General features: G+C 52.7%; 1 protein-coding gene across 4 annotated transcripts; it reads right to left on the bottom strand.

Annotated features, from left to right (window-relative positions):
• Window positions 1-3,200: 3,200 nt before the first annotated feature.
• Window positions 3,201-24,558, bottom strand: LOC133341682 (CDK5 regulatory subunit-associated protein 2-like). 4 transcript variants are annotated; one of them, XM_061550278.1, is made up of 9 exons: window positions 24,253-24,558; window positions 12,733-12,824; window positions 10,717-10,778; window positions 8,660-8,770; window positions 7,918-7,994; window positions 6,136-6,247; window positions 5,613-5,881; window positions 4,880-5,053; window positions 3,201-3,255 (listed from the first exon to the last, which is right to left on the bottom strand). In XM_061550278.1, exons 1-8 carry the CDS (start codon window positions 24,297-24,299, stop codon window positions 4,990-4,992), a joined length of 834 nt encoding a protein of 277 aa, XP_061406262.1. In that variant the 5' UTR covers window positions 24,300-24,558; the 3' UTR covers window positions 3,201-3,255; window positions 4,880-4,989. The 4 variants fall into 4 exon arrangements, with proteins under 4 accessions (XP_061406262.1, XP_061406265.1, XP_061406264.1 ...); XM_061550281.1 differs by lacking the exon at window positions 24,253-24,558 and adding an exon at window positions 20,674-20,823 and having other exon boundaries at window positions 3,203-3,255; XM_061550280.1 differs by lacking the exon at window positions 24,253-24,558 and adding an exon at window positions 20,674-20,806 and having other exon boundaries at window positions 3,203-3,255; window positions 12,733-12,821.
• Window positions 24,559-26,888: the final 2,330 nt, after the last annotated feature.

Here is a 26,888-nt window from a genome sequence, read left to right as displayed (position 1 = left end):
AAATCCACAACTTGTACTTTTCAGAAGAACAGTGCTGCATTAGGAGGTTTGGTCAATTCCCGGCCACACTGGTAAAATAACCAACTCAGCTCCGTTAACAACGAAAATTCATCGGGTACCTAAATGTGGAAACCACCACACATGGCCTCATGCGGCGGATAAGCAGATTAGCGGATAAGTCCCGCAACAGGAAGGTGCGTTCTTGGAATTAGCGGCTGAATCACCGAGCCGAAACGTCGCATTCGATCAAGTTCATCGCCGTCGGAGGAAGCGAGTGCCGGCACCACGCACAACCTGAGGCGGAGTCCACGCCCGGGTAGAGCGGGAGGAACCGCGGCCGCCATAGCAACGATCCTAGCAACACAACGACCCCAGTAACGACCCCAGAGATAGAACGCCAAACACGGCCACCGGACCCTCCGGCCACCGCAAAGCGCGAGCCGCGAGCGGGATTACGTTACTGGCACGAGCGAGCGTTTGACACCTTGGCTTAGCCGACTTGGAGGCTCAGCGGTATAGTAAGCGGCTCGCAAGCAGAGGGTTGTGACATCAAAACCTGGTTTGGGGGTTAATCAGCCAATCATATATATGGGTCGATAAAATCGGTACCACTTTACAGTGAAGTCAACAGTGGTTGTCATATGGATAGACGCCTCCGTCACAGGAAAACTGGAATTTCCACCACTGGCTCTGCAGGGCTGTCAACAGGAGATGAGCACCAATGCCTCAATGCTCGTTTGAACAGCAGGAGATCACTGACTGTAAGCAGATTGGTATCAACAAGTTAATTGTCAGAGAAAACGTCCGTTACAGGAGACGTATCTTCTTCTGCTTTATTTCTATTTGTTTTGCTTTTGTCAATTTTCGTGACGCAGGTCACCCTCGCAAATGAGACTCCTATCTTGGTCTCTTGAGTTGGTTAAAGAAAATAAACGTGGACTTGGACTTCCCGTGAAAGTCCACCGAGCCTAAAGGTCTCGTCTATAAAGCGAGACCTGGGCCCTTAGAGCCACACAGTGCACATCGTAAACCAGCAGTCAAGGCAACTCACGACAACAAAGAACATCAACAATCAAGACAGTTTGAATATTTTTCAACCAAAGCATTAATTCCAATATGATGCACTGTAGCCATATGGGCTGTAGGAGAATAGCTCAACGTAGAGGTGAAGCCCTACTGACACTCCATTGCTGGATGGGGGTCTCGACACGCTGTGTGGGTTGTCGGGGTTTACACGACCGGACCCCTGTTATAGTTTCCAGCTCTTTCTGAATCCAATGCTGGATGAAGGCCTCGTCCACGTTGTGTCGGTAACAGGGGGTTGTCTTTGATCATACCTCACCATGCTGGTCAGTACCAATCGGTGAAGGAACCTAATACCAGTCCAGATACCGCTCGACAACTGATAGCCGTGGTTTGGAAATAAAACTCGGGTCGATAACCATTGCATCACCACTCCACAATGACAATTATATTTACGCCAATTAACATGCACACCTGGCCAATGAGTTTTCACCTTGTGAAATAAAACACAACTGACACGTTCCGACACGGCGCTCCCATCGCACACAGGAATCGCAAGCCCTGAAGCTCCGTGCGCTGATAATCACGCACGAGTGTACCACCCGGGAGAAAGAGAACCGCGCCGTAAACAATGGCCACAGCACGGAAATAACCAATGGGCAGTCACACGCATGCACGTACTCGTGCAGGCACACGTGTAGGGTTGGGGCTGGGGATGCGTACGCGAGGGCCTTAAGTGCGTGCGAGGCTCCTCCGAGGGGCCCTGGAGTGCACTCTCACACTCGTACAGTGGCCACTGCAGACTCGCCCTGGGGGAGTTGCGGAGCCAAATAGAGTGGCAGCGTCCGGAGGGGATGGCGTCTCGTCCTGATGTGGCATTTCACTCCCTCCCTCCATCGATTCATCCCCCCCCCTCTGTCCCATCTCTCTCACCCACCTCCCTCCCATCTCCCTGGTAACTGGTGAGAAGTCACTGATAATTATAATAACTCTGCTCTGAAAAAGTGTCTCTCGTGCTAATCTACACAGGTGGTTCTGAGCCAGAAGTGCAACATTCCACATTCCTCTGGCAAGGTTTAACTCTGATGTTTTTACAGCTATTCCAATGCTCCAGCACATTTCTGCAATGAGTACAACGCTCTCACACAACGATTCAGGTAGTAGACTAAGGGCGGGGTCCACATGGGAGGACCGTGTCCACTGAGGAGGAGTTACAGGACCCACAGGCACCCTCAAGCGCCTGCTGCCTCACCGTGGCTGTTGGTACTATTAGTCACCTGCCACCTACTGCAGCTTACCGATGACCCAGATACTTCCGCACCCAGCACACCACGTCCAGTACACCTCTCGCTTTGGGCGGTGGCTACTAATAGTTACGCGCCGCTTACGCCAGTTAACTAGCGACCCGGAATAAATATTCGGTGAGACACTAAGTCCTGGCCGTAACCCCACAACCCAGCGGGGGGCGGCGGCGGCGACGGAGACGGCGTCGTAGCCATGGTTTTGAGCGGCGGCGGTGGCGACGCAGCGCTGGAACCATTTACCCAAACAAACCGGGCAATCGCCAGAATAAATAGCGCCCAGCCAGCGCCACGGCTCCCAGCACAGCGGGGCCTCATTCATCTCCCACAAATTCCTTCCCCAAGCGATTCCAGATGTGCCCCGTTCGTCGCCGCTCCAACGACCACCACCCCCACCCCTCGCTTCTCTGCTTCAACGTCGCTTCTCCGCTTCTCTGCATCACAGCTGAGTGGAAGCGTTCGGCGGTTCGGCCCATGGTCGGGACATCGAGCGGAACGACCCAAAAGCGCGACAGAGAGCCTTGCGGCACGGTCGCGAAACCCGACGCAGTGGCAAGACGGAGCGCGCGGAGACGCTCCGAGCACGCGGGGCGAAACGTCGGACGTCGCGCCGAACATCACGCGTACAGTTGCAGGGACGCTCCCGCGTGTTCCATCTTTCTCCCACCGCCACCCCCAGTTACTGCGAACATGGCCATTATGCGCAGCCTAAGCGGGCTTAAAGTGGAAGTGGATCTAGAGTCTAGAGGGACCGGCCAGCATAATGTTGTTATTATTATTTTAGGAAACGACTGCTGAGCAGAGATTTATTTACGGTACGCGGACCGTACGCGCTAAGCGGCCGCGTTAATGGAAGCCACGTTTCCTACCTTAATCACTTCTTGCTGCTGCTGATTCTCCACCTTCTCCGCTGAAGGTCCTTTATGAGCGCCTACAACAAACCGCCACACGGGGGTCAGAGCGAAGGGTCAACGCGCGAGGTGAAATATAACAGCAGCAGCGCCGTAGTGACACTCATTCGTACCTCACAGCAACAAGGGCCCGGGTTTGATTCCCGACTTTGTGTGAACACCTTTCTGTGTGCAGTGTGCATGCTCTCCCCCTGTTGTGCATGGGTTTCCTTCATCCAGCAGTGGTTCATCCAGAAAAAAAGTCTCGGTGATTTGCGCACTTGGCTACGTACGGTGTGAAAGAAGATCAACTTACATACGTTTAAGTGGTAATCATCTTCTATTTCCAGCCTCTAAGCTAGTAGTGGGAATTCCACATTCCTATGCCGAGGACGAGTCTACCCACAGGATAACCAATGTTGATCTTTCCCACAAAAGAGGACTCATTTTATCGACTCCGGAGGAATGAGATGATGGGCCGAACCGACTCCCCCAGCCAGAAATTACATTTTCAAGCTTCTGATTGTGAGCCGCCCACACCTACCTGAGACGCCTGGCCGGATGGAGTGTAATCTGTAACGCATGGGGCTAAAGCGTGGAAAAGTAGGCCAAGTACCCTCGAAAGGGGCTCTCAGCCAGAGCTCCCTCTCGTGGAGGCCCTTCTGCCAGCAGTGGCGTGAGCGAGCTATTGCAGGGCTACACCTCTACCTTGAGCGTGTACAAGGTTACCCCACAGGTTGCACCACGGCTGCGCGAGTGCCTTCCCATGGCGCGCAGGCTGCGGGGTTCTCATTCTCGTCCCAGCACTAACCAGGTTAAAACTGCTTAGCTTCAGACATCCGACGAGATCAGGTACAATGCCGGGTGACTGGTCACAGGCATTGATCGTGGCTACGAGGACCCAAGCTTCCCCACTAGGGGGCGCAATCTGCCAAGAGCGTCCACTATCTGATAAGGGATGCCCCTCCCTTGCAACAACGTGGGCTCCGTCCCAATTCAGCGAAACGTCTTTATTTAACCCTAACCATCCCGCCGCCCGCTACCAAACGCTCAAAATAAAAACCCAAATGTTCTCTACCCTGGAGAGCCTCGCCGGGTCACGGGACCCACTCGGGAGGGCCCTGCTGGGTTGGGGTGTGTCCCGGTGATGGTCGGCGCGCCCGACTTGCGACCGAGGTCGCCGGTTCGGTTCAAGCTCCCGGTGCGGCAGTTGAAACAACGGTGTAAGTTTCTTAAATTGCCCCTCCCGTGTCTGTGTGCTCAGCAGTACATTGTATACATGGGTTCACCAAGGTTGACCGATCCGCAGGTCGCGTGTGGGTGGGGTAAAGTGTGGGTAGGCACACCTCTTCTAAGATGTCTGGGCCAGCGTGGAATAGTTGACCAAAAAACACTCCAGAGCGGCTCTCTAAAGCTTCCAGTTGTGGAGACGCAATCCTGAATGCGTGTGAAACCATGTCGCAATCATCGTCCCCTCTAGAACTCGACTACAACAATGAATCTCAGTTCACGAATGCACGTGGGATGATGAAACAAGTCGCTTATGAATTGCGCAACTGCTCGCAAGCACTTACAGAGATGTGCAAGCGCAGGCCCACAATGCATCAGAGCAATGCATTTGTGGGCGCGCGCTGGGCCCAGCCTGACGACAGCGACGACACTTACATCGCTGGTAGCACGGTTTTCCTGCAGCGTCCTTTTCAGCTTCTCGACGCGCATCCACGGGCTGGGCGGCCCCGACCCCCAGCCCTCCGACGAGCCATCGTCTCCCTCCGCTAGCGGCGGGGGCCCTCGCTCGCCCGGCCACCCCTCTCCTCGGTAGCGCCGGCTCGCTCGGGACTGACGGTGCCCGCCATGCGGGATGAGGACAAAGAGCCAACGTGTAAAAATGTCAATAACAAATTTGTTTAAAATGCACGCAATTTACAGGACCAACAATTGACTGTAAACCCCAGGGCACGGGACGGCTCCCCACAAGGCTAACTTCACCAGGGCCAAGGACACTGTTCTAAAAACCAGGGGCTGGGAACCGATGGATCGAGGGCCAGACGTGGCCAACTACTTCAACTCGTACGAAGTTCAACATACATACATAATGGTTCCACTTGTGTACCCAGGAAGGCCTCAGCTGAGTCTCAAGATCCTTTTTCAAGAGGGTCCTGGCAAGTTTTTGCAGTCGGGGGCAATTTTGCTGCGGTGGGTGTAATCCCAATTGAGTGATTTGCAGGCAATTTCTGAGCAGTGGGATGTTTTGGTCCAATACAACCCAGGCCCGTATTAACGTTTAGGCATCCTGTGTTCAGGCATGCTATGATAAGTGCTATATGAGAATGTATTATGGACAGGTGTTCTCTATGAGTAATGCTCTGTGACAGGGTACCATGGTACACACACACACCTGTCATTAGGCCCGACCGCCACGGACCTCCTTCCTGTATGGGCCTCACGCCCGTGTGCTAGCTGCTGGAGCTGTTGCTGCTGTTGTCCCTGCGGCTGGTACGGCGGTGGTGACAATGAGGACTGCTGCTGCAGCTGCAACTGTTGCAGCTGCTGCTGGTGCGATGCACGGAGCTCCCCGAGCTCAGCCTCCAGCTCCAGGCCGCGCTCCCTCTCCGCTTGCGCCAGCCTGGCCATGTGGCCCAGCTCCTCCCGGCCCTGCTCCAACTCCTGGTACCGACAGAACACGTAGAGCCACGACTCGCTCACCACGGGGCGGCCCCAATCCACGGCAGCATCTACGTTTGATCACATCTCAATGTGGCCGGGTTTCTTTAAGGCAAGGCCCAGCAAGCAATGCAACTGTTTAACTTAAATTTCGTTTATACTTGATCATCTTTACGACAGTTACAGTGGCCCACCTGTCATAGGCAGAGGGACACTTGACAGGCGGACAGAGCTGTCACATAAACGCTGGTGCGTACCTCCTGCAGCTTGCGCAGCTGCCCCTGCAGCTGCTGCATCTCCTGACGCGCCTGCTGATGCAATCGCGAGATCTCTGCCTCTCTGCTCCCAGCCAACGTCTCCACCGCGTTGCTGTACGGGGTTTAGGTCGGGCGTTTGGGAGGGGGCAACACAAGGATAGCGATCAGCGTCCGAGCCACAGGGGGGATTGGGGGGGCGGTAGTAACCATGGACAGCAAGCGACTGGACAGCTCACAGCACTACCACTGCACCCGAGACATGGAACCTACATTTAACGTAATAGGACAACACAGGACAAACTGGGATATAATCTATAGTAAGTCGTAAATAATTTGTGTTTTTTTGCAGAAAAATACCAATTTTTGTAGTTGTTAATGTCTGATCATAAATCAAAACTGTAAACAATCATATCAGGTGCATTGTTATATTTATTTAAAACTTTTACCTGACAAAGACAGGCTTTATGAATAAGTAAATCATAATTCATACAATCACCGTAGGGATGAGCGGCGGAGTGATCGGTACTTGCAGAGTCGTCGTCTCATTCACATGGCTGTTAAACAGCAGCTGTTTGGGATGTCGTCGTAATGTAGCCAATCGGTTTCTTTATCTGCCGAGTGGTAATGCAGTACCTGGCCTGCACTCTCTCTGTATTGTCCCCAAGTGGCAGCCCTCAAAGGGTTCTTCCCACCGGCACCAGCAATAACCCCCCCCCCCCAAGCCACCCCGAGCGACGGCCCAGCCGCGAGCGCCCCGGCGCAGCTTAATAGCCGACCCCGTGGCAGCCGGCACCCGGGAGGCCATGCCGGCAGGGCGCTATGGGTCACGGGGGGGCCCGCCGGCCCGGACGGCCCACCCGGCAACCGTCCGCCGGTCTGTCGGCGCGTTCCAGGTAATCGTTCGTTATTCCCGCTCGAGGTTGTCGGGCGAACAAAGAATAATAAATGTTAAGATATTAATTGCTCACTAAGGAAAAACACGGATGACCTCTGAGCTAATTGCTGCCACGTGTTGTTGTGGTTGGCGCTCGGCGCCTGTCTCGTGGCGCGTGCCGGTGTATTGTAGCAGAAGAGCCGTGACTGCGGTGGGGATTACGGAGCAGAGCGCTGCCCCAACCAGGGCAGTGCTGCCCTTAACATTTGCCTGCATGTGCATGTGCGTGCCTGAGCACCTGAATGTGTGTGCAAGAGTGTGTGTGTGTGTATCTGTCATTCTTAATACGGGCTAGAGAGGAGACGGGCTGACGCGGCACAGGAGCACATAGAGCTGAGTGGACTTCCGATGACCGATACCAGCGGTGTCAAGTTTGGCCTCTGTGGAGGAGGCTCGTAAAGGACACTACTGAGCAGTTGAAGCCAGTTGCCCTCCTGCAACAATGGAGGGCAAAGTAGTGATGCTCACAACAACGAGCAGAGTGCCAGGTGGCTAAAACGCAGAAAGTTGTAACAGTAGGGAGCACAGATGGTGCAACTGGCAGTCATCTCAATCAGTTAACCCATGGCACCTGGGTCTGTCCCGTGACCTCCTGCCAGCAAGCCTTCGACACTTCACGTGGCCTCAAGGTGTACCTAGCGTGGCACAAGCGCTGTGGTGACATCACCGCAGTGGCCAATGGCGGCTGTTGTAGTGTGGGGAATCACAGTGCCGTGGTTAGCCATGTCAGTCTTCATAGACGTTCGCTAAGAACACTTACACCAACCGCCTTTGTAGGCTACACGGATAATGTTTGTGTCTGTGTACGCACGTGTATGTACGTGTGTGTGTGTGTGTGCGAGACATACGAGGCCTTGACGAGCAGATTCTGCTTCTCCCTTAGGTCTCTCTTGAGGCTCTCCACCTCCACCTTGAGCTCGATGTTCTGTAGTAAGGACAATGACAAAGATCCCCCGTATAGCCTTTAACAGACTGTTGAGGCAAGTGCTGTGAGCAAGCACCTATGAAGGCCGTGACGGGACACGAGGGGGTGGGTGGCAAGCACCACATCCAACCGCCTTCGTCTCTCCAGTGCTGACGTTCACCCAGTACTAAGTACTAATTTCAGGCTGAGTTGACCTTGGGGTGCCAAATATTCGTCACTGTTGTTCGTGGGCGGAACTCGAACTCGGGTCACTGGGTTCAGAGTGGAGTATACCAACCACACCCCCTGGCACAGACACACACACACAGTCTATGCTCACGCGTATACAGTCAACCATACGACAACGAAGACAACGCACATTGGAAAGCAGTGCAGAATCCATGCATGTGCATGATTTTCATTCCTGGCTTTTGAGGCGATGGGGAAGGGGGCAGAGGGACAAACAAGAGGGAATAAGACCACACATCCGCCCATAGCAACAAGCATCAATCTATAGCAACGAGCAACGATCCATACCAGGCCATAGCCTGGACCGGCAAAGGCTTGGGTCATGTTGCCAAGAAACCGTGGAAACACAGCACGACCGGTCGTGGCAATGACGACAGAAAGGCAGCCACGGGCGCTGGCACGGCCGGATGTTGCCAGAGCGGCAGCACAAGCCTCACCGTCCGGTAGACATCTTCCGTGGCGCCATCGCAGCCTTCCTGCACGCGTTCTTCCAGGAAGTAGATGCGCAGCTTCAGGCTGAAGTTCTCCTTCTTTAGCTCCGCTATTTGCTGCACGGGGAAAAGACCGACGGATGCAGGAGGCGGTGGGGGGGGGGGTGGGGGAGAGACGCCGGTGGTGAGAGGCGGCGGAACCAACGCCTGGGCACCAACGCCACCCCTCACCTCATCTGAACTCACGAAACATCATCCCTTACCCTTATGTGGGCCCCAACTACCACCTCTCCAACATCATCCATGACCCGTCATGGGCCCTAAGAATGCCTCCTCACCCTCCCTATGCCCCAAGGACCAATCCTCCTTCTTTTGTGGCTCATAAAAGCAGGGGTTACAAGCTCAGTCAAACAACCAATATGTAACAATGGCTCGTTAGAATGATTATCATGAGCAGGAACAAACTTGATAACCCACAGGTATATTCAAGCTTGGACTGTAAACATTTCCAGTCGAAACTAGTATGAGCTATTTTCAAATATACGGGGGTTATAATGTGTTTCCATCCAGTGACCCGAATTCAGTTACTGGCCAAGGCTAACATGAGTAGTGGCGAAGTATGGTCACGCAATTTGTACAACCGACACGGAGTGGGAAGGCATTGATCCAACAGTGGATTGAAAAAGGGCTGTGCATCTTAAAATTAATCCAGGACATCCCTCAATTTGCAAGATCGCCGGGACGGGAGTGAACGGTTTCGATCGTCGATAAACCATTCGCGTCCTTTCCCCCGCTGACGTCACGCAAACCGATCTAAGACAGAAGCAGCGGGGGCCGCGTGCTTGAGCCGGCACGGTGAAAGTTCCGGATCGGAAGTTTCTCATCCGGCAGTGTCCGGTCGTGAGGGGCACGGTGATCAACCGCTCCTACACCCTCCTCTTCCCGCCACCACCACCGCCACTGAAACCACTGCCGCTATCATTATCATTTCCGTCACCATCAGCAGCGCAACCAATACCACCACTCCATACTCCTGCCATCACCACCGTAGCCACCATCCTCATTTCCAAAACTACCAGCACCATCATCGTGGCTACCAACACCACCACTTCCTCCTCCTGCCACCACCACAATCGCACCCCCTACCCCGTTTCTCTGTCACCACCGCCACCACCTCCTCGTGCCACCACCACGGCCCCCACCCCTTTCGCCTGCCACCACCGCAGCCGCCGCCCAGCACGGAAGGACAAACCGTATCCGCAAATACCGCAGGGTGGGGGTGCACTTGGGGAGGGGGACATTTATTAATAGGGACGGACGAAACTCAACCGGGCAGTGGCAGGTGCATAACCTCTCCCTGCGGCTCGCGTTGTACCGATACGGCGCGGCGGTGAAGCCGGGACGCTTGGAGCCGGCCTCAGCGCGCAGTTGGCGTTTTGGCAGCTGAATAACGGCACGGCACGCCGGAGACCCGTACGCGCGCGCCATTTCAACCATCAGTGGTGGCGCCGTCAAAAGAATTTCAATAATTTCCCCCATACTCAAACGAGCTCGGTCTGGCGCCGATCTCTGGCACCGGCACTAAACCGGCGGTGAAAATTCCACATTCCTATGGCTGCGGCCTGGCCACAGCCCAGAGCAGGCGCGGCTGAGACGGTGCAAACGAGGGCCGGGCGGCGGCAGCGGTGACCCGGTCGCCACTCCATGAAACCTGAGCTGCACGGCATCCTGGGAGCAGCTGCCCGGGGAGAGCTCTTAGCCGCATCAATTATGTACGTGGTAAGACACACCAGCACGGAGCGTGTCGGGGGACAGGAGGTGAGGGCGCTGGCTCGGAGGCAGCGATGTGACGGTGGGTGATGCGGAGTTAACAGAGGGAGATGTTTATTTATTTTAGTTTCCTTAGCCAGGTGAGAACTCAAGAGACCACGATGAGTCGCAAGAGTGACCTGTTGTGTGTATCGTGATGGTGGGTCACGGGGAGTTTTTGTGGTGGTCGGAGATGTTGCGTGTGGTGGGGGATGAGGGGGAGGGAAGGGACGGGAAGAAGGCGGGACGCCCACCTGTTCGTAGTCCTTCATGGTGCGGGCGCGTGTGGGTGAGATTTGAGTCCCTCCCGCCAGCCCTGAGGAGAAGTGAGGGGAGGGACGTTAAAGATCCCATTAACCAGGGCGGCTTCTGGGATTCTAACTGCAAACCTGTACAATGAGCAGCGAACGCGCGACCGCTGGGCGTTGTGTATAACACTGCGGCGACATATAAAATAATTTGCACAGTTGCTATCTGCACCATTCTGATAGCGCAATGTTACAGGGGGTCATCATCACTGCAGTTAGCTGGGGGGGCAGGGGGGGGCGGTGGAGGCACCGTGTGACACTGGTGACATTGAAACGTGCACACACAGGGAGAGGCTCCGACACAGGGGGGGGGCATCACGAGCTGGCAGTGTCTAAACATAGGACCGCGGGGGGGGGGGGAGCTGCACTCGCACATTCACAATGACCATAACACACAAATACACATTTACAGCAGGTGGATGAGTTTGTGTGCGGCTGAATAGTAGAGGAGGTGGGAAGGTGAGTGGGTAAGCGAGTGTTGGGTAGATGAGTGGGTGGATGGGTGGGTTGGTAAGTAGATGGGTGAATAAATGGTGAGTGGGTGAGTGGATGACGAGTGAGTTTGTGTGTGGATTGGTGGGGTATCAGTGTGGGCGAATGGGTGGACGGATGGTTGAGAGGGTAAGCATGTGAACGGGCCGGTGGATCATTAAACAGGTTTATGAGTGGGTGCTTGTGCGTGCGGATCGGTGGATGGTGGGGATGGCAAGGGTGTGGGTCTGTGTGTGAATTGGCAGGTGTGTAAGTGGATATATGGATGGATGAGTTGGTGAGTGGTTTAACGGGGTGAGCATGTGGAGCAGTGGGTGAGTAAATGTGTCAGTGGATATGTGGATGGTTGAGTGGCTAAGTGTGGACCAGAAGATGTGTGGATGGATAGGTGGGTGGATGGTTGAGTGTGTATATAATGTGGTCGGAGGGTGATTTACTGGGTGAATGTACAAAGAAATGGACAGGTGGGTGAATGATTGTCTGATGAGTGGGTCTTCGTGTGCCTCGTGTGTCTGAGTGGGTTGGTGTGTGTGAAGAAGCAGTGGCCCTCGCACTGCGCTATGAACCTGGCAACCCGAGTTCGAATCCCGCTCACGGTCAACATTAGTGACAAATATCTGAACTTGTCCTGGGCCTACCCTTGATTACTTGAGCCTGGTGCAGTGTGTAAAAATCAGTATTGCAGAGGCAAAGGCATGGTGCTGGACACTCACCTCCTCGTGTGCCATCCCGGCCTGAATAGCTTCTCGCTAACAGTATTTTCCCAAACAGTCTGTCAAGGTTGTAGGGCATCGTCGGATCTCCTTTGCCAGTACCAAAATATGATAATAAGGTTGTCCCCTTTTTCCCGGCAACAAAATAGGTGTTAAGATGTTAAAACACCAAACCGAAACCTTTTACAAGGAATCATGTCTGCATTAACCACAATGCTTGTGGTCAACACCGTTTAAGATGAGGCTCAAAAGAAAGCTGTCTCTAGTGTGGACCAATCCGTTTCAAGGACAATGGATATATTAGAGTACGTTTTTTGTTTGCATTCTGACCACAAGCATTGTGGTTAATGCAGACATGATTCATTGTAAAAGGTTTCAGTTTGGTGTTTTAACATCTTAACACCTGTTTTGTTGCCAGAAAAAAGGGGAAAAACCTATTATCATGTTATGGGGCATCTTTGTCATTGTCTTTGTTGTGGGTGGATGATTGAGAGGGTGAGAGAGTGGCTTTGTGTATGAACTGGGCGAGTGTGTCAATGGGTTTGTTTACGAGTTGATGGTTGAGTCACTGAATGAATAAGTGGGCATGTGAGTGATTGAGGAGAGGGGGAGTGAATTATTGCGAGCGAGAAGTTAAGCGAGCAAATTAGTGGGTTGGTGTGTGGTGGGTGACCGAGTGAATAAGCGGGTGGGTTAGCGATAGGCGAGTACGCAGTGAGGCATCGGTGATGAGCAGGAGGAGGAGTGCCACCCGTACCTCCCGGTCCGCCCGGCTCCACCCCGAGCTCCATGCCCAGCAGCCCCCCGGGCTCCACGCCCGTCAGCTCATGCAGGCGGGACAGGCTGCTGCTAACAACAACGACAAGAGGCCTCGATCAGCACTGCACTCAGCTCTGCACCCGGCACCGCACGGTCACCCGCAGCTTTTGAGTCAACATCACCGAGTGACCTTTAAATGCGATCGAGAGCCTTCATGGACACGTCCACTGTTACCGTACTCCCCGGATCACAAGACGCTCCGGAAAGTAAGTCGCATCCCAAACTCATGCCCCGAGTCAATAAAGTCACGCACACCCGGTAAACTTACAAACACACTCACACACTTGCATAGACACAATAGCATGCACACACACTAACACACAAGACAACGGTCCCCCATAAAGTCTTAACAGACTTTTGTGGCAAGTGCTGTTAACGAGCACCTATGAAGGCCGGCACCCTGGCTCACCAGGTTACAGCAAGTGAACTAATCGCCATATGTACGGGGATAGAGCGTTGACCCCTCGCGCAAGGCGTGGGTTTTCTCCGGGTGCTCTGGTTTCCTCCCACTTGTATAATAAACATTAATCATTAATTGGCTGAAGACAACTTAAAATAAAAACCCAATGTGGGACGAGGAGGTTGGTGGCAGACAGCAAGTCCCAGCTGCCTTTGTTTCCCAAATGTTCATGCACCAGGAAGTCATTTAAGGCTGAGTCGACCTAATGGAGGCCCAGGACCAGTTAAGATATTCGTCATCGGCGTTGTCCGTGACTACTGCGCCACCGCTCCTCACGAACAGCACACACACAACTTACACAGATAACGACACACACCCCCAACTGTTGCTTCACAGCATAGGGGAACAATGCGAGTCTCACTATCCACAGGACTGGGCAGCGTGCACACTCGTGGCAAACGTTGGCGATGCCGAGCAATCCTTCGCTCAACCCGCGGCAAAAAAAAATACCACGCACGGCCAGGTGCGGCGACCAGGGAGCCACTCATGGGCCGTCCGGGGGCCACGGCCACATCGGTGATGGTCAGCACTAAAGCACCGCGTTCCCAAATTATAAACGTTACCCGCCACGCCACGCCATTCTATTCTGGGATGTTTTTCAGAGATGGTGTTTGAACACACGGAGCTTCACGAACAACTGCGTCACCCTCGCACCATTGCTCCGCCGTCACGTTCCAGCGATGTCGCGCTTTTGGGCCGATGACTCGAGCGCGCGGCGAGCGTGTGATGTGTGTGAACTGTGGGCAGCGGCAGCATAGCGGTTAGCGCGCTACGAACCCGGTGACCTGAGTTCGATTTCCGTTCACGGCCACCAGTGACGATTATCTGAACCAGTCCAGGGTATTTCTTAGGTTAACTGATCCTTAAGTGAGGACCTGGCATGGTGTTGACCACCCACCAGCCTTCATAGGTGCTAAACTAATACATGGTAAGCGAGTGTGTGCATGGGTAGATGATAGAGTGACCAGTGGCTTGGTGTGTCCGCGCCTCCGATTAGCACGGTTGGCTACGTACGGTGCGAAATAAGTTTGACAAACACACGTGAGCAGATGTGAGCGAATGAGTACCAGTGAGTGAGTAGGTGATTAAGTGAGTGTGTGAGTGAGCAAATGAGTCGGTGAGCCAGTGAGCACGGGGGAGTGCGAGCCCTTTTGAGAGTAGGCAATTGAATGAGCGAGCAAGTCAGCGAGTGAACGATCGAGCAAGTTCCTTTCCCCGTAATCTTGCGGTGCATGCGCGGTGAAGGAAGCCAGACCCCCCCCCACCCAATGCTGCCCGTGTGTAAACGCCCGTATTAGGACGCCGCCTGCTTGTATTTCCACCGATTTAGCTCTCGCTGAGCGCAGCTCCGACCGGGGCTCGGCACGCACTCCGACACCTCTCCATCCCGCTTTCCGCTCCCCACAGCGCCATGACACTTGTCTTTTCATTATCTCCCAATTACAATCCAATTGGGCGGCAGGGGGGCGAAGTGGCGGTGACGATCGTGCCTCACGGCAAGGAGCACCTAAGTTCCATTCAAGACTCGGGCGTGTTTCTGTACGGAGTTTGTATGTTCTCCACCTGTTCTGTATGGATTTCCTCAGGGTTCTCCAGTTTCCTCCCACAGCTAAAAGAAATACCCAATGTAACTGATATCAACTCAAATATCTACAAATTACTCAATTGCGAGTAAATGTAGCGACATTGCCCCCTATTGCAATAACTTGACAGGACCCTCCTAAAAAGTAATGTGACTACGAGTCTTTCCCTGGGTAAACAAGCAGAACAATCATGATTGGGATTGCTGCCACGGTGCAACGCAATGGCGCATGGAGTAATCTCAGAAAACTCCACGGTGACTGGAGTGGGGCGGTGGGGGCTAGGTGTAGGGTTAGAGTTAGGGTCGTGAGCAGGACCGATCAGTCATTGGCTGCCAGTGAACATCCACATCGCTGCATCCCGTGCGTGTGTCACACATGGCGGATGGACACCAGCACCAGCGGTGGAGGCGGTCACGTGAATTATTCATCTGCCATAAAACATTCAACGCCGCGGGGCACACAACAAATGCTGGTTCCCATTCGGCCGGATCGATAACAGCGCAAATACATTATCACAGCAATGCGATTAGCGGCCACCATAATGGCCATTAGTAGCAGACACGCGGGACTGACAGAAAGTGACTCGGAGATGGCACAGAGATGGCTCACGACACCTAACCCGACTTATCCAGCCACGTACACACAGACCCACCAAAACATCGAGCTCGATCAACGAGGAAAAACAACACCCAGCCACCGCTGCCAACACCAAATCACTACACAAACCCAGCCCATGCTTTCATAACAACCCTACCAGCGAGCGGGATGAGGTATTGAGGGTCATGCAAGTGATGGCTATAGCGTTGTTACCGTATCCTCCGGATTATAAGACTGCTCTGGAAAGTAAGACAGTGTACAAAAAAAAGTACCTATAGACCACGCACCCAAAGTCATTGGTATTGGCCAAACATTCCAACGCTAAAAGTTGCTCAAGTGGGATTACACATGGCAATATGGTCTTCGAGAGAATCACTGAGGCATTTCCTGGGTAACCAAGCAAATAATAATGATAATTCAATACAATCATGTTTGTCAACAAGCAACTGGTGTCTGCTGGTTGGTCTTGTAACACCTCCAGTCTGATCGCATGGGATTATCTTTGATATTTTAACACATCGTCTGATCAGTCGGCTGGGCTTATCATCTCGTGATTTGATTCCATGGGGTTATATGAATCTTGGCGCAAGCTCTGACCTGGTCTCTCATTTACAGCAGTCATCCATCGTAGCTTCTATTAAATTCGCCGTGGACCCTTGGAGTAAACAGTGTCGTATGTATGTGGGCAGTGTTGATTCCAGACGCTACAAGACTACACGGACTGCGCTGCTGTTTGCCGTGGACCCTCAACATTCCGTGTCTCACATTTGCAGTTATTATATTATTATTAACCCTTCATCACCCCGTGAAGCTTCGCACGAGGACGCCACGTGCCACACACGCACGTACACGCATGTACACTGCCTGCTTGGCCAACAGTTCAACAACCCAGTGTGAACTCCACGGTCATTCGCAAGCTTTTGCCAGACGTAATTCCCCCGGCGTTCATGACCACTTAGTGCTGTGCCCGCTCTCCTCATAACTCACCTACGACATATCAATTCAACCACCCGCTCACCTACTTGGTCACTCACTCACTCTTGCACTGGTCTGTACACCTTCTGCTCAGCCGTTAACACTCTTGTTCACCCAACCACTCTCTGGCTCACTGTAAACCAATCCACCCATCCAATCACTCACTTGCATTCACCTATTTACTCACTCACCTACACTGTCGCTCACTCGCTCATCCACTCATTTACTCGCTCACTTGAGAACTCACCCACCCATCTACCCACTTTCTCCGACTCATCCACGATTCACTCAATCATCCATTAAATCACTCACAATGCTATTCATCCATGTACTCACAAATCCACCAACTGACCCACACAACCGATCTCTCCATTGCCCATACATAGACCCACTCACCCACGTTGCCACTCACTCTTACAGCTACTTATCCACTCTCTTGGGCATACACCAACTCACCCATTCGCTCTCCCACACTACCGCCCACCCGTTTTCTCACTCACACTTTCGCTTGCTTGCTCATTCACCCACTCGCACACCCTCTGGCTCACCCACCCATCTGCTTGCTCACCCACACTTTCGCTCACTCACCGACCCCACACGGCCACACAAAGGCACCGACCGGGCGGCATCAATGTTTAATGGCCCCAGCGGCCGTCCGAAGAGCGCCAGGGGCACCGGAGCTGGCGCAGAACTCAACAGACGCGGCGTAACAACAACAATAAGTCCTTTATTTATACAAACAAAGCCATGGCTGAGTCTCAAGGCTCATTTTCAGAAGGGTCCTGCGATGGGAAGTATCACCAATTGCTGGTAATTGTATCTTGTGGTTTTAAAATGAAATTATGGAAGAGTGCCCGGAGAAAACTCAACACAATACTCAAAGCGATCCGTAGAGATACGAAGATCTTAGAAAACGGCTGCCCTCTGTCCCACCTCCTACTATGGGCAACAAGCCCGGCGTGCCTACTTGATTCCGTAAGCAGTGAACACGATATGATGTACGCAGTGACTTAGAAGGGCACAAAATACAGTGACACGTTTTCACACACTGCCCAATAATACCAACAGTGCAAAATAATTGGGTGGCAGGGTGGTGGCACAGTGGTAACACTCCTGCCTCACAGCAAGACGTTTCTGAGTTCAATTCCCAATTCTGGATCCTTACTGTGAGCAGTTTGTATTCTCACCCCCCTGTTCTGCATGGGTTTCCTCCGTGTTCTCCGGTTTCCTCCCATAGCTCAAAACATAACTGGTATCAGCCCAAACTTCCCCAATGCTAAAAACTTAAATGTAAACCACTCAACTGGAATCACGCACAGCAGCAGCAACATCGCCCCCAAATCAGACTCCGTGAGGCATTCCTGAGTAAACAAGCGAAATCATAATAATCATAACATACCCTCAACTGTTCTCACAGAAGGATCGGTCATCTTCCTACTCCTCGCACAGGGGTGGCTTGGCATTACCGTGGCGAGTGGGTGAGGAGGCCTGTAACGGACTGTGCCCGCATTTGTTTTCGTAAACAGTGGGCGGCGAGGGCTGCGAGATGCCGCTATTTCCACGGCTAACCTTGGACAGGCGATCGCGGCAGCAATCGCGGCCCCGCGGGCGGCCGGTTCGGGTGACAGGCGATACGGCCCGAATTCCTCCGCAAGAAACGCGTTAAATATAGCGTCGGGGCACAAGCGCGCGTGCGTACGTGTGTGCGTGTGCAGCACAGCCAACAACAGCTGCTGCTGCAACCCAGGTCCAAACCACAAAGCGGGATAGGACAGGCGTTTCCTTTGTGCAACATCACTACCGTGTGAGACCACTACCGACAAGTTCACTCATGAACGATATAACAAAAGCGTGGGATCACCACAGAAAGGTTTCTACCTACTGTGAGGTCAATACCAAGGTCACGACTGGGGTAAGTTGAACACTGAATGAGTTAACAAAGGAATGAGTTCACAACTGTGTTTGATCACTACCAGGTTCACTACTGTTGGAGTTCACTAATGGGAGTGGTCACTACCGCACGAGTTCACTACTGAGGTCGCTACTGAATAATCTCAATGAATGGTTGAGCGAGTTCACTGTCGTGATTTCACCAGTGTAGAAATGCAACAACGCAGATTCATCGATTAAAATCTATTCTTGCATTCAATGTACAAGTGTCTAATTGTACTTGTCCTCATCGATTACATAAGATGCACGCTATTCATATGCAAATGACTTGCAAGTTGTACACATCCGAGTCGTTATACAACCAGGTCATTACACACGCAAGCCGTGATGCACACAAGTCTTTGCAGTGAAACCCCTCCTATCCGTGGCCCTATTACCCGTCACTTCTAATACCCAAATCCCCAATCAATATGCAACATATCCTATGAAAAACCAATAGCCTCTTCCTATTATCCGCCTATGAGAGGGACCACCTCGATGTGGAGACAAAATAGCCCTATTGTCCACAATTATCCGTGGATAAGTAACCCAGAAGTGGTCTCCTGGATTTGCTACATTCATTACATTATCCATATAATTTACCCAATAACAGTGACCTAAAATTGTTGGCAAATGATTATTTCTATTATTCCACTCTTTTATCCAGGAAAGCCTCACTGGGTCTTAAGACTCTCTGTTCAGGAGGTTCCTGATACAAGTGTTTTGCAGTATGGGGAAATGCTTCTGCAGTGTGATCCTAACCGAGTAATCTGCAGGTTCATTTCAGCATTGGGATATATGACCAATGACAGCTACATTGTACAGTTTTATTGTAAAGTTAATCTGAACTCCATTCCTAAATTCATGGTATCCTCAAATAAGTCTCCCAAAATCACCATGGACCAGAGGCGGACCAGAGGGGTCGCCCAAACTGGGCCTGTAAATTCATCTTATTTGATCACGTTTACCTTAGATAACCGTGCTGACATCACGAGTTATATTTCACCGACAATAATAATAATATGCGCCAATAGCACCCCCACCACGCATCTCCACCGACGGGACATATTTCACCGGAGACACATGCACACACACACGGGCCGGTACCCACGTGGCACGGTGAGAGACCAGGGACACCGCGACCGCACACGCGGATTATCAGCACTGCTCGGAAAACACAGCTGGCAGCACCGGGGCCACGCCTGACGTCAGTGGCGTCGTGCCCCGGGCTGTGACGCCGGCCTCTTGCGCCTGTTCAGGTCCATATCCTCATAAAGAGACCCATAGACTCACATAGACCCGTAGACTCACATAGACCCATGTACTCACATAGACCCATATACTCACATAGACCCATATACTCACATAGACCCATAGACTCACATAGACCCGTAGACTCACATAGACCCGTAGACTCACATAGACCCGTAGACTCATATAGACCCGTAGACTCACATAGACCCGTAGACTCACACGGTGATTGCTACGCACATGGAGACCCTTAGACAACACAAATAAAACTCGCGTAGGCCCGTAAACTGACGCAGACAACGATAGACTCGCAGAGTCTTACGTAGAGATCCTTAAACTCACACTGACAGAGAGACCCACAGAATCCCTCTGCCCCTATTCACATCCAAGCTCCTGAACTTGCTCCTCTCCTCTGCCTGTGACTGACTGCTGATGCAGTCATATTTAGATACGAAGTAAATACACACTGTATTACATTGCGCAGTGTAGACTTGTATAGAAACCCATAGATTCCCACACAGAACCATAAACTCCCTGAGAGATCCAAAGACTCACAAAGAGATCCATAGTTTCAAATAGAGGCCAACAAACTAACATTGGGAAACAGAAAATGCACATGAAAGCCACAGACTCACATTCTATAAAACTCATAAATCGCATTAGGAACCACAGATTCAAACAGCAACCCAGAGACTCACATAGAGCTCCAGACTCATGACCACTGTTCAAGTCCAGGCGACAAAATAATCATGAACACGGTCACATTTAGATGCGATGTAAATACACATTTTAACGTAGTGTGTTCACAGTAATGGCAGAGAACTCAGCACGGCACGGTTTCAAATCCAACCGCAACACACAATCTATGTCTAACTCAGATGAACACACACCACTTGTCTCACCGTTAATCCCAACACACCACCTGAGCGTGAATAACACTGCCACAACACACCACCAACTGTGTGTATTGCACTCAAACCACAACACCCACTTCTCGAGCCGCAACACACCACTTGTGTGCGAATAACTTCAGCCACAACACACCACCACCTGTCTGTGCCACATCGCAACCATCGCAAGTTACCAGTTTCAGGCTGAGCGGACATAGAGGAGGTCTTCTCCAGCTACAAGAGTGCCTGGGAAGGGGACCCAGGAGTGGCGGCTCGCGTCCCGTTAGGCGGTGTGTGCGCACACACCGCGCAAACAAATGCACACACACACGCACGCGCGCACATTCCTGGCAGAACACAACACTGAGCACATCGCCTCTCGCTCGCTCAGCGCATCGTGACGTCACCGTGGATCCAACGTCTCACCACGACACCACGCCGCTAGCCGTGTCAGTCAGAGCCGATCCACCACACAGCTGCCTATCCCCCCGAGTCCTTACCCCCAACTGGCACCAGGTCCCCTGCCTCTGTGGGTCCCCTGCCTCTGTGGGTCCCCTGCCTCTGTGGGTCCCCTGCCTCTGTGGGTCCCCTGCCTCTGTGGGTCCCCTGCCTCTGTGGGTCCCCTGCCTCTGTGGGTCCCCTGCCTCTGTGGGTCCCCTGCCTCTGTGGGTCCCCTGCCTCTGTGGGTCCCCTGCCTCTGTGGGTCCCCTGCCTCTGTGGGTCCCCTGCCTCTGTGGGTCCCCTGCCTCTGTGGGTCCCCTGCCTCTGTGGGTCCCCTGCCTCTGTGGGTCCCCTGCCTCTGTGGGTCCACCTGTATTACGGGGTCTCGTGACCTCACCATTCTCCCGTCCTCCTGCTTTGGTGGTACACTGCCTCCATCGCTCTGTGTATTTGAAACATGTCCCAGTCTGTTGACATTCTAAGTGCTGTAATCACCCGAAATCCACTTTGGAGCTGTTGCTTACATTTTTCACCCAACTTCATGGGTTATGTTGATTCATGTTTGTGCAGTGCTTTTTGCCCCGATTTGTATTTGTTTCGTTGTTATAGTTAATTCCTGTTATTTCTGCTGTCATTTCATTGTCTCAGGTCACTCTTGCAAATGAGAGACCTGGCCTCCTCCAGAATTCCCCGTCCTTTCCCCTGCCTCACGTCCCCCCCCCCCCCCCCCATCTTCATAGATCCCCTGGGCCTCACAGTTCCCGTGTCTTCACCGAGACCCCCGAGTTCCCCTGGCCCCTGCCAAGTCTGCGCTTGCGTGGAGCTCTCGTGGATCCCAGGTCTTCCTAGATCCCCTGTCTTGTGATGCCTTGCTTCCATGGGAGAGGCAACTCGAGTCGACTCAACACGACTCAAGTTGGCATGAGTTGAGTTGATTTCTTCACACAACTCAGGTTGAAGAACAAATCAAGTTGCTTATAAAAAAAGCGGTGTCTTCATAATTTGCCGAGTAACCCGAGCCATGGCGTGAGGTGGGAAGGGCTGGCCCAGAAACACTTCCTAATAAGACTTTCCAGGAAATACCTGTGAATAAAAGGTCCAGGATTGCGTTGCCGACAATGTTTAATTAAACATAAATGGAAAAGTTCCCTCTCTCTCCAACTGACTGAACTTGACACATTTGTTGACGTATTTCCGCTCAGCCCAAGTTCTGACGTGGGCCCCAAAATCCGCCCACAGAATTTAGACACTGTTCCGAAATTGAGCCGAGTGGAAACACAGCACTGATGGGGGGGGGGGGGGGGGGGATTCACACTGCTGGGCATTCCTGTCCTCAAGGCAAATTAATATTTTCATCATCATCCATGAATAATCCACTGCTGGATGACAGTGTCCCTAAGCTACCACCCCGTTTAATGATCCTGCAATGTAATAATCCACCCAGCACCTGCACAGGAGCCAATTCCATCGCTCCATCTTCCCTAGTCCACGTCCTCTCGGACGCGTTTCATTTCTTGGCTGCCGCTCCATTATTATTCTTGCCCGTCCGCCATCGTCCCTTCTAGCCATGACGAGTCCTACACCCCCCCCCCCCCCCAAAGCCTTTTCCTCACAGTTTGAATGATGCCATTAACCGTATGTTAATGACATCATCCGTGGAAACGTGGTTTCCATGTTAATAACATCGTTCAAACTGTTTGCAAGCGTAAGAGGGTGTGAGCAGAACACGTTGCTAGGAGTGGGCCGCCAAGGGATGGAATTCGACAATTATTCTCCGTCTCGTTTTGTGCAGCTCCGTCTGCTCCAGGCCTGCCAACACTGCTGCACGTGGCGCACCTGCTCACGACCCCATCCTCAACAGACCCCTTTTTCTGGGGGCCGAAGAGAACTTTGAAATTCCTTTGGCGGGCAACACTAACAACAGCAACCGCCATTAACCGCGAAGGAGCGGTGACGTCACCACAGCGCTTGTGCCAGGCTAGGTGCACTTTCAGGACATGGTGCTTAGTGTGGAAAGCTCGCTCGCTGGCACAAGGTCACGGGAGACCCCAGGCAGTTGCACCACCTGTCCTCCCTTACTCCGGCAGGCAACAACCACACATTCACCCACACTTTAGCGATTTAAAATAGCAAAGCAAAAACAATTGCGGCTCCCTCCAACTGCACTCATGCAATGCTTGCGCCTGCTTTCCTCCAACACGTTGTTGAAAATTCTTAATTGGTTTCTTTTGCATGAGATCGTGTTGGAATAATCCCAATTCGTTAAACATAACCCTCCACCCAGCGATAGAGCCAATCAAATCAAGGTGTCACGTGGGCACATTTGTTAAGTCATCTGGTTAATTAGCAACAGCGGAGGGTAATGCCGAAAGGCAACCTAAATATTGGACAATTTATATACTGTACAATTTAAATGTGGCTGATGCCGGGTCGCAGCCCTTTATTAAAGACACACAGCTAAAATGTTTTCAGGGATGAATACACATTATCCTCAGGCGGTGTCAAAGAGTTAGGCCTCGTGTGTTGGTGGGTCGTGATAAGTGTGGTCGTGTGTTGTTGCTTGTGGCCCGCGGGCCGTAGGCTCTGCAGCCCTGCTGCTCCTTGTGTAGGTACAACAGATTATTGAACTTCTATCGCATCGTACGGAGCCAACCGCGCTAATCGGAGGGGCTCTCGACATGCACACACGGCAGCGAGAACGTCCCTGGTCGAAACACCACCGTACGCGGTTCATCTGAACCGATGCAATTCGCAAGGCACACATTAGCAAGGAGACATTGACTGGTGCATGCCCCGACATGCAGTGTTGTGCATCAAGTGAAGATGCAACCTCCGGACACGTTACTGTCTTTTTATTTTTGGGTCAATAAAATGTGTCGTAAACCCTCCTCCACCCGACACAGCCAACTTACAAAGTATACGCAAGGCCCAAGGCTCCCAGCAGCCCGTCCCTGCACAATTGTCAAATGTGTGTGGATCGCTCTGCAACATCAACATTGGGGCGTGTGTACGTCACGTGACAACTTGTGTCGGGTGGAGGAGGGTTTACGACACGCATTTATTTTCGCGATAGGACCCAACACTCAATTACGAATCATAACACTGGTCGCCCAAGCGTGCACGTGTTACACGGAGCACGAACCGACTGGGGTTCACACAATTACACACCGATGGGCAACACACGGAGCCGCACGGCACGACGTGGGGCCGCGTGGAGTCGCAACAAGGGGGCTCACGAAGCCACACGGAGCCCTTGTAGAGCCACGTGAAAGTACACAAAGACATAAGACAACAGAGACCCATCCACGACACAGAGCCACGCGGAGCCGCACCTCAGGTCCCCGGGCAGGCTGGGGTCGTCTCCCACAACCGAGTCCATGGCTCCGCGTATCCTGCACCTCCGTCTTCCTCCCTCCCATCAAACTCCAGAGACGGTGATGAATGTTTCTTTTTATAGATGACGAGAGGCGCAGAGCGATTCCGGCTCGGAGTTGAGTGAGAGGCGAGAAGTTTTGTTTACGGCGAGTGGCGGCTGCGCTGAGGCAGCTGCGCGGGAGACGGAATCGGGCCCCGTTCAAACGGCGCCATTTGCGCGAGCAGCACGACGGGAGCGAGACCACGCCCCCTTCGCGTCTGGCCACGCCCCCACCATAGCTGGCCACGCCCCCTTTCCGGTTGGCCACACCCCACCCCCTGCAACTGTCCGCGGCCGTTGCTTGCAGTCCTTTCACCACGCACTGGCCACGCCCCCTAAAGTAGACCACACCCCTTTGACAGTTGGCCACGCCCCTCAGCGGCATGTGGCTGTTGTGTTGCCTTTTCTCGATTTGAAGCTTTCGTGACTGCAAGGATTCATACTCTCAGTTCTTTCGGTAAAGTCACGTAGGTAAAAAAATAAAATTAAAATTAATATTTTATTTTTATTTATTTGAATTTCATTTTTTTACCTACGTGACTTTACCGAAAGAACTGAGAGTATGTTGTGTTGTCGTTTGTGTTGAGTTGTTGTTTGTGGTTGTTGAGTTGTTTGTGCTTGCACATCATTGCCAACGCAGGCTCGCCAGACGAGGCGTTTACCGGACTCGCCCTGACCCCGCCCTCCTCGCCCTGACCCCGCCCTCCTCGCCCTGACCCCGCCCATCCACGACGTCCGTCATGGACACGCCCCCTCACTCCCTCCTCGGCAGCGAATCAGGAAGTCGCGCCCAGCCAGGCCACGCCCCCATGGCTGGCCACGCCTCTAACGAGACGAGAGGAGCGAATCTCGATTTGAAGTTTTCGTGACTGCAGGGATCACGTGACTTTACCGAAAGAACCAAAGAGTAAGAGGAGCGAAGTAACAGTTCTTCAACTTCGTTGTCTGCGTCGGGTGGAGGAGGGTGCACGACTCACATTTTACTTAACGTGACCTGACCCAATTATAAAGATCACCGCGTTGGCTGTTTAGAGAAGTGAGTGGCTTTGGGCCGGACACGTGACGGCTCAGCGGGGACGGTGGCCGCTAACGACAGAGTGGCAGCCAAAGCGGAGAGACACGGAGGTCACGCTCGAGGGGGCGCTCACGGCGGAGACGGAGCCATGGAATCAGCTCGCGGGCAGCAGCGAGACGCGTGGCAACATCGCGAGACTGCGAGAGGTGTCGACGGCTTGGGGTGGCCTTCACCCAGCAGTGGATAGACCATCGCCGATGATGATTGGTGATGTGGAGGACACGAAACGGAGTTCTTGACGTGGTTCGCTCCTCCCGGCGTGGTCACCCGGGGCAGTGGCGCCCTCTGGCGGCCGCCGAGTGAACAGCAACGGGGCTCGAACCGGGACGCATTCACCTCCGAGGTCTCTCTCGAGCCGGCCGACAGGACACGGAATCCCGCCCCCCCACATTACACGCTTCTCACTCGTATCGTGTGCGGTCTGGTGTCCTCTGCAGCAACAACCTACCTGCTGTACTGCTATCGCAGGTGGTCGCAGTTATCACGTGTGCGAGCGTTAATGCGGTCAGTCGCGGTACGGGGGTCACTTAGCAACGAGATCATCATCATCATCAATGACACACGCAGCAGTCGGCGATATCATACGCAGCAGCAGCGTTATCATAATCACATACATCACAAGCATCATCATAAGCAGCAGCAGCAGCAGCAGCAGCGAAATGATAATAATCACAGGCATCAGCAGTAGCATCAGCATTCATTGCGGGAAAATGAGCAGCCCTGTTTCGCACAAATGTCAACATTGGGTCATCCTTTAGATGTCCTGGCCCCCGCCATATGAATGTGGAATCGCAGCCAATCGCATTTCCAGTCGTTTCCCTGGTAGGTTGACCCTACCGGAGGTTGATGAGTCATTTGCAGAGAGAGCGTGGCTCGGGGAAGAGGCGGGGATATCCATGAAGGGAAGAACTGTGAAGACTCAGGAAGGACCGTGAAGAGCCATGAAGGGTAACGAAGGGTTGGGAAGGGCAGGGAAGGAACAGGGAAATTCGGGAAGATCCGGGAAAGCGGTCCGTAAGGCGTAATGTAGGGACTTTATTGGCTTCACCTCACGTGTACAGCGCCGTTACACCGCGGACGGAGAGAACGGGCTGTAACCCATCGAGATCATCATCATCACGGGCACCGTCATCACCCCGCTTATTGCCATCATCATTATGAAACATCACATACATCACATACATCACCTTCACAGATATCGTCACGAACATCATCAGCATACATCCTCATCAGATACATCAGCAGCATCATCACAGTTATCATCATCATCACATGCGTCACCATTATTATAAGACATCATCATCATCATTACTACCGCATTATCACATACATTAGCATAATTAACAATGACATCACATACATCATCATTATCACCGATATCATCATTACACACACCATGACAGGTATCATCAGGGTCATCATCACAAGCACCATTATCATCTTCACTATCATCATCACAAGCACCATGATCATCTTCA

This window comes from Lethenteron reissneri, chromosome 12 (genome assembly GCF_015708825.2).
Source record: "Lethenteron reissneri isolate LAM-NWPU_2019-01 chromosome 12, ASM1570882v1, whole genome shotgun sequence".
In the NCBI taxonomy this organism is placed as follows: domain Eukaryota; kingdom Metazoa; phylum Chordata; class Hyperoartia; order Petromyzontiformes; family Petromyzontidae; genus Lethenteron; species Lethenteron reissneri.
This window is presented reverse-complemented; position numbering and strand designations above follow the sequence as displayed.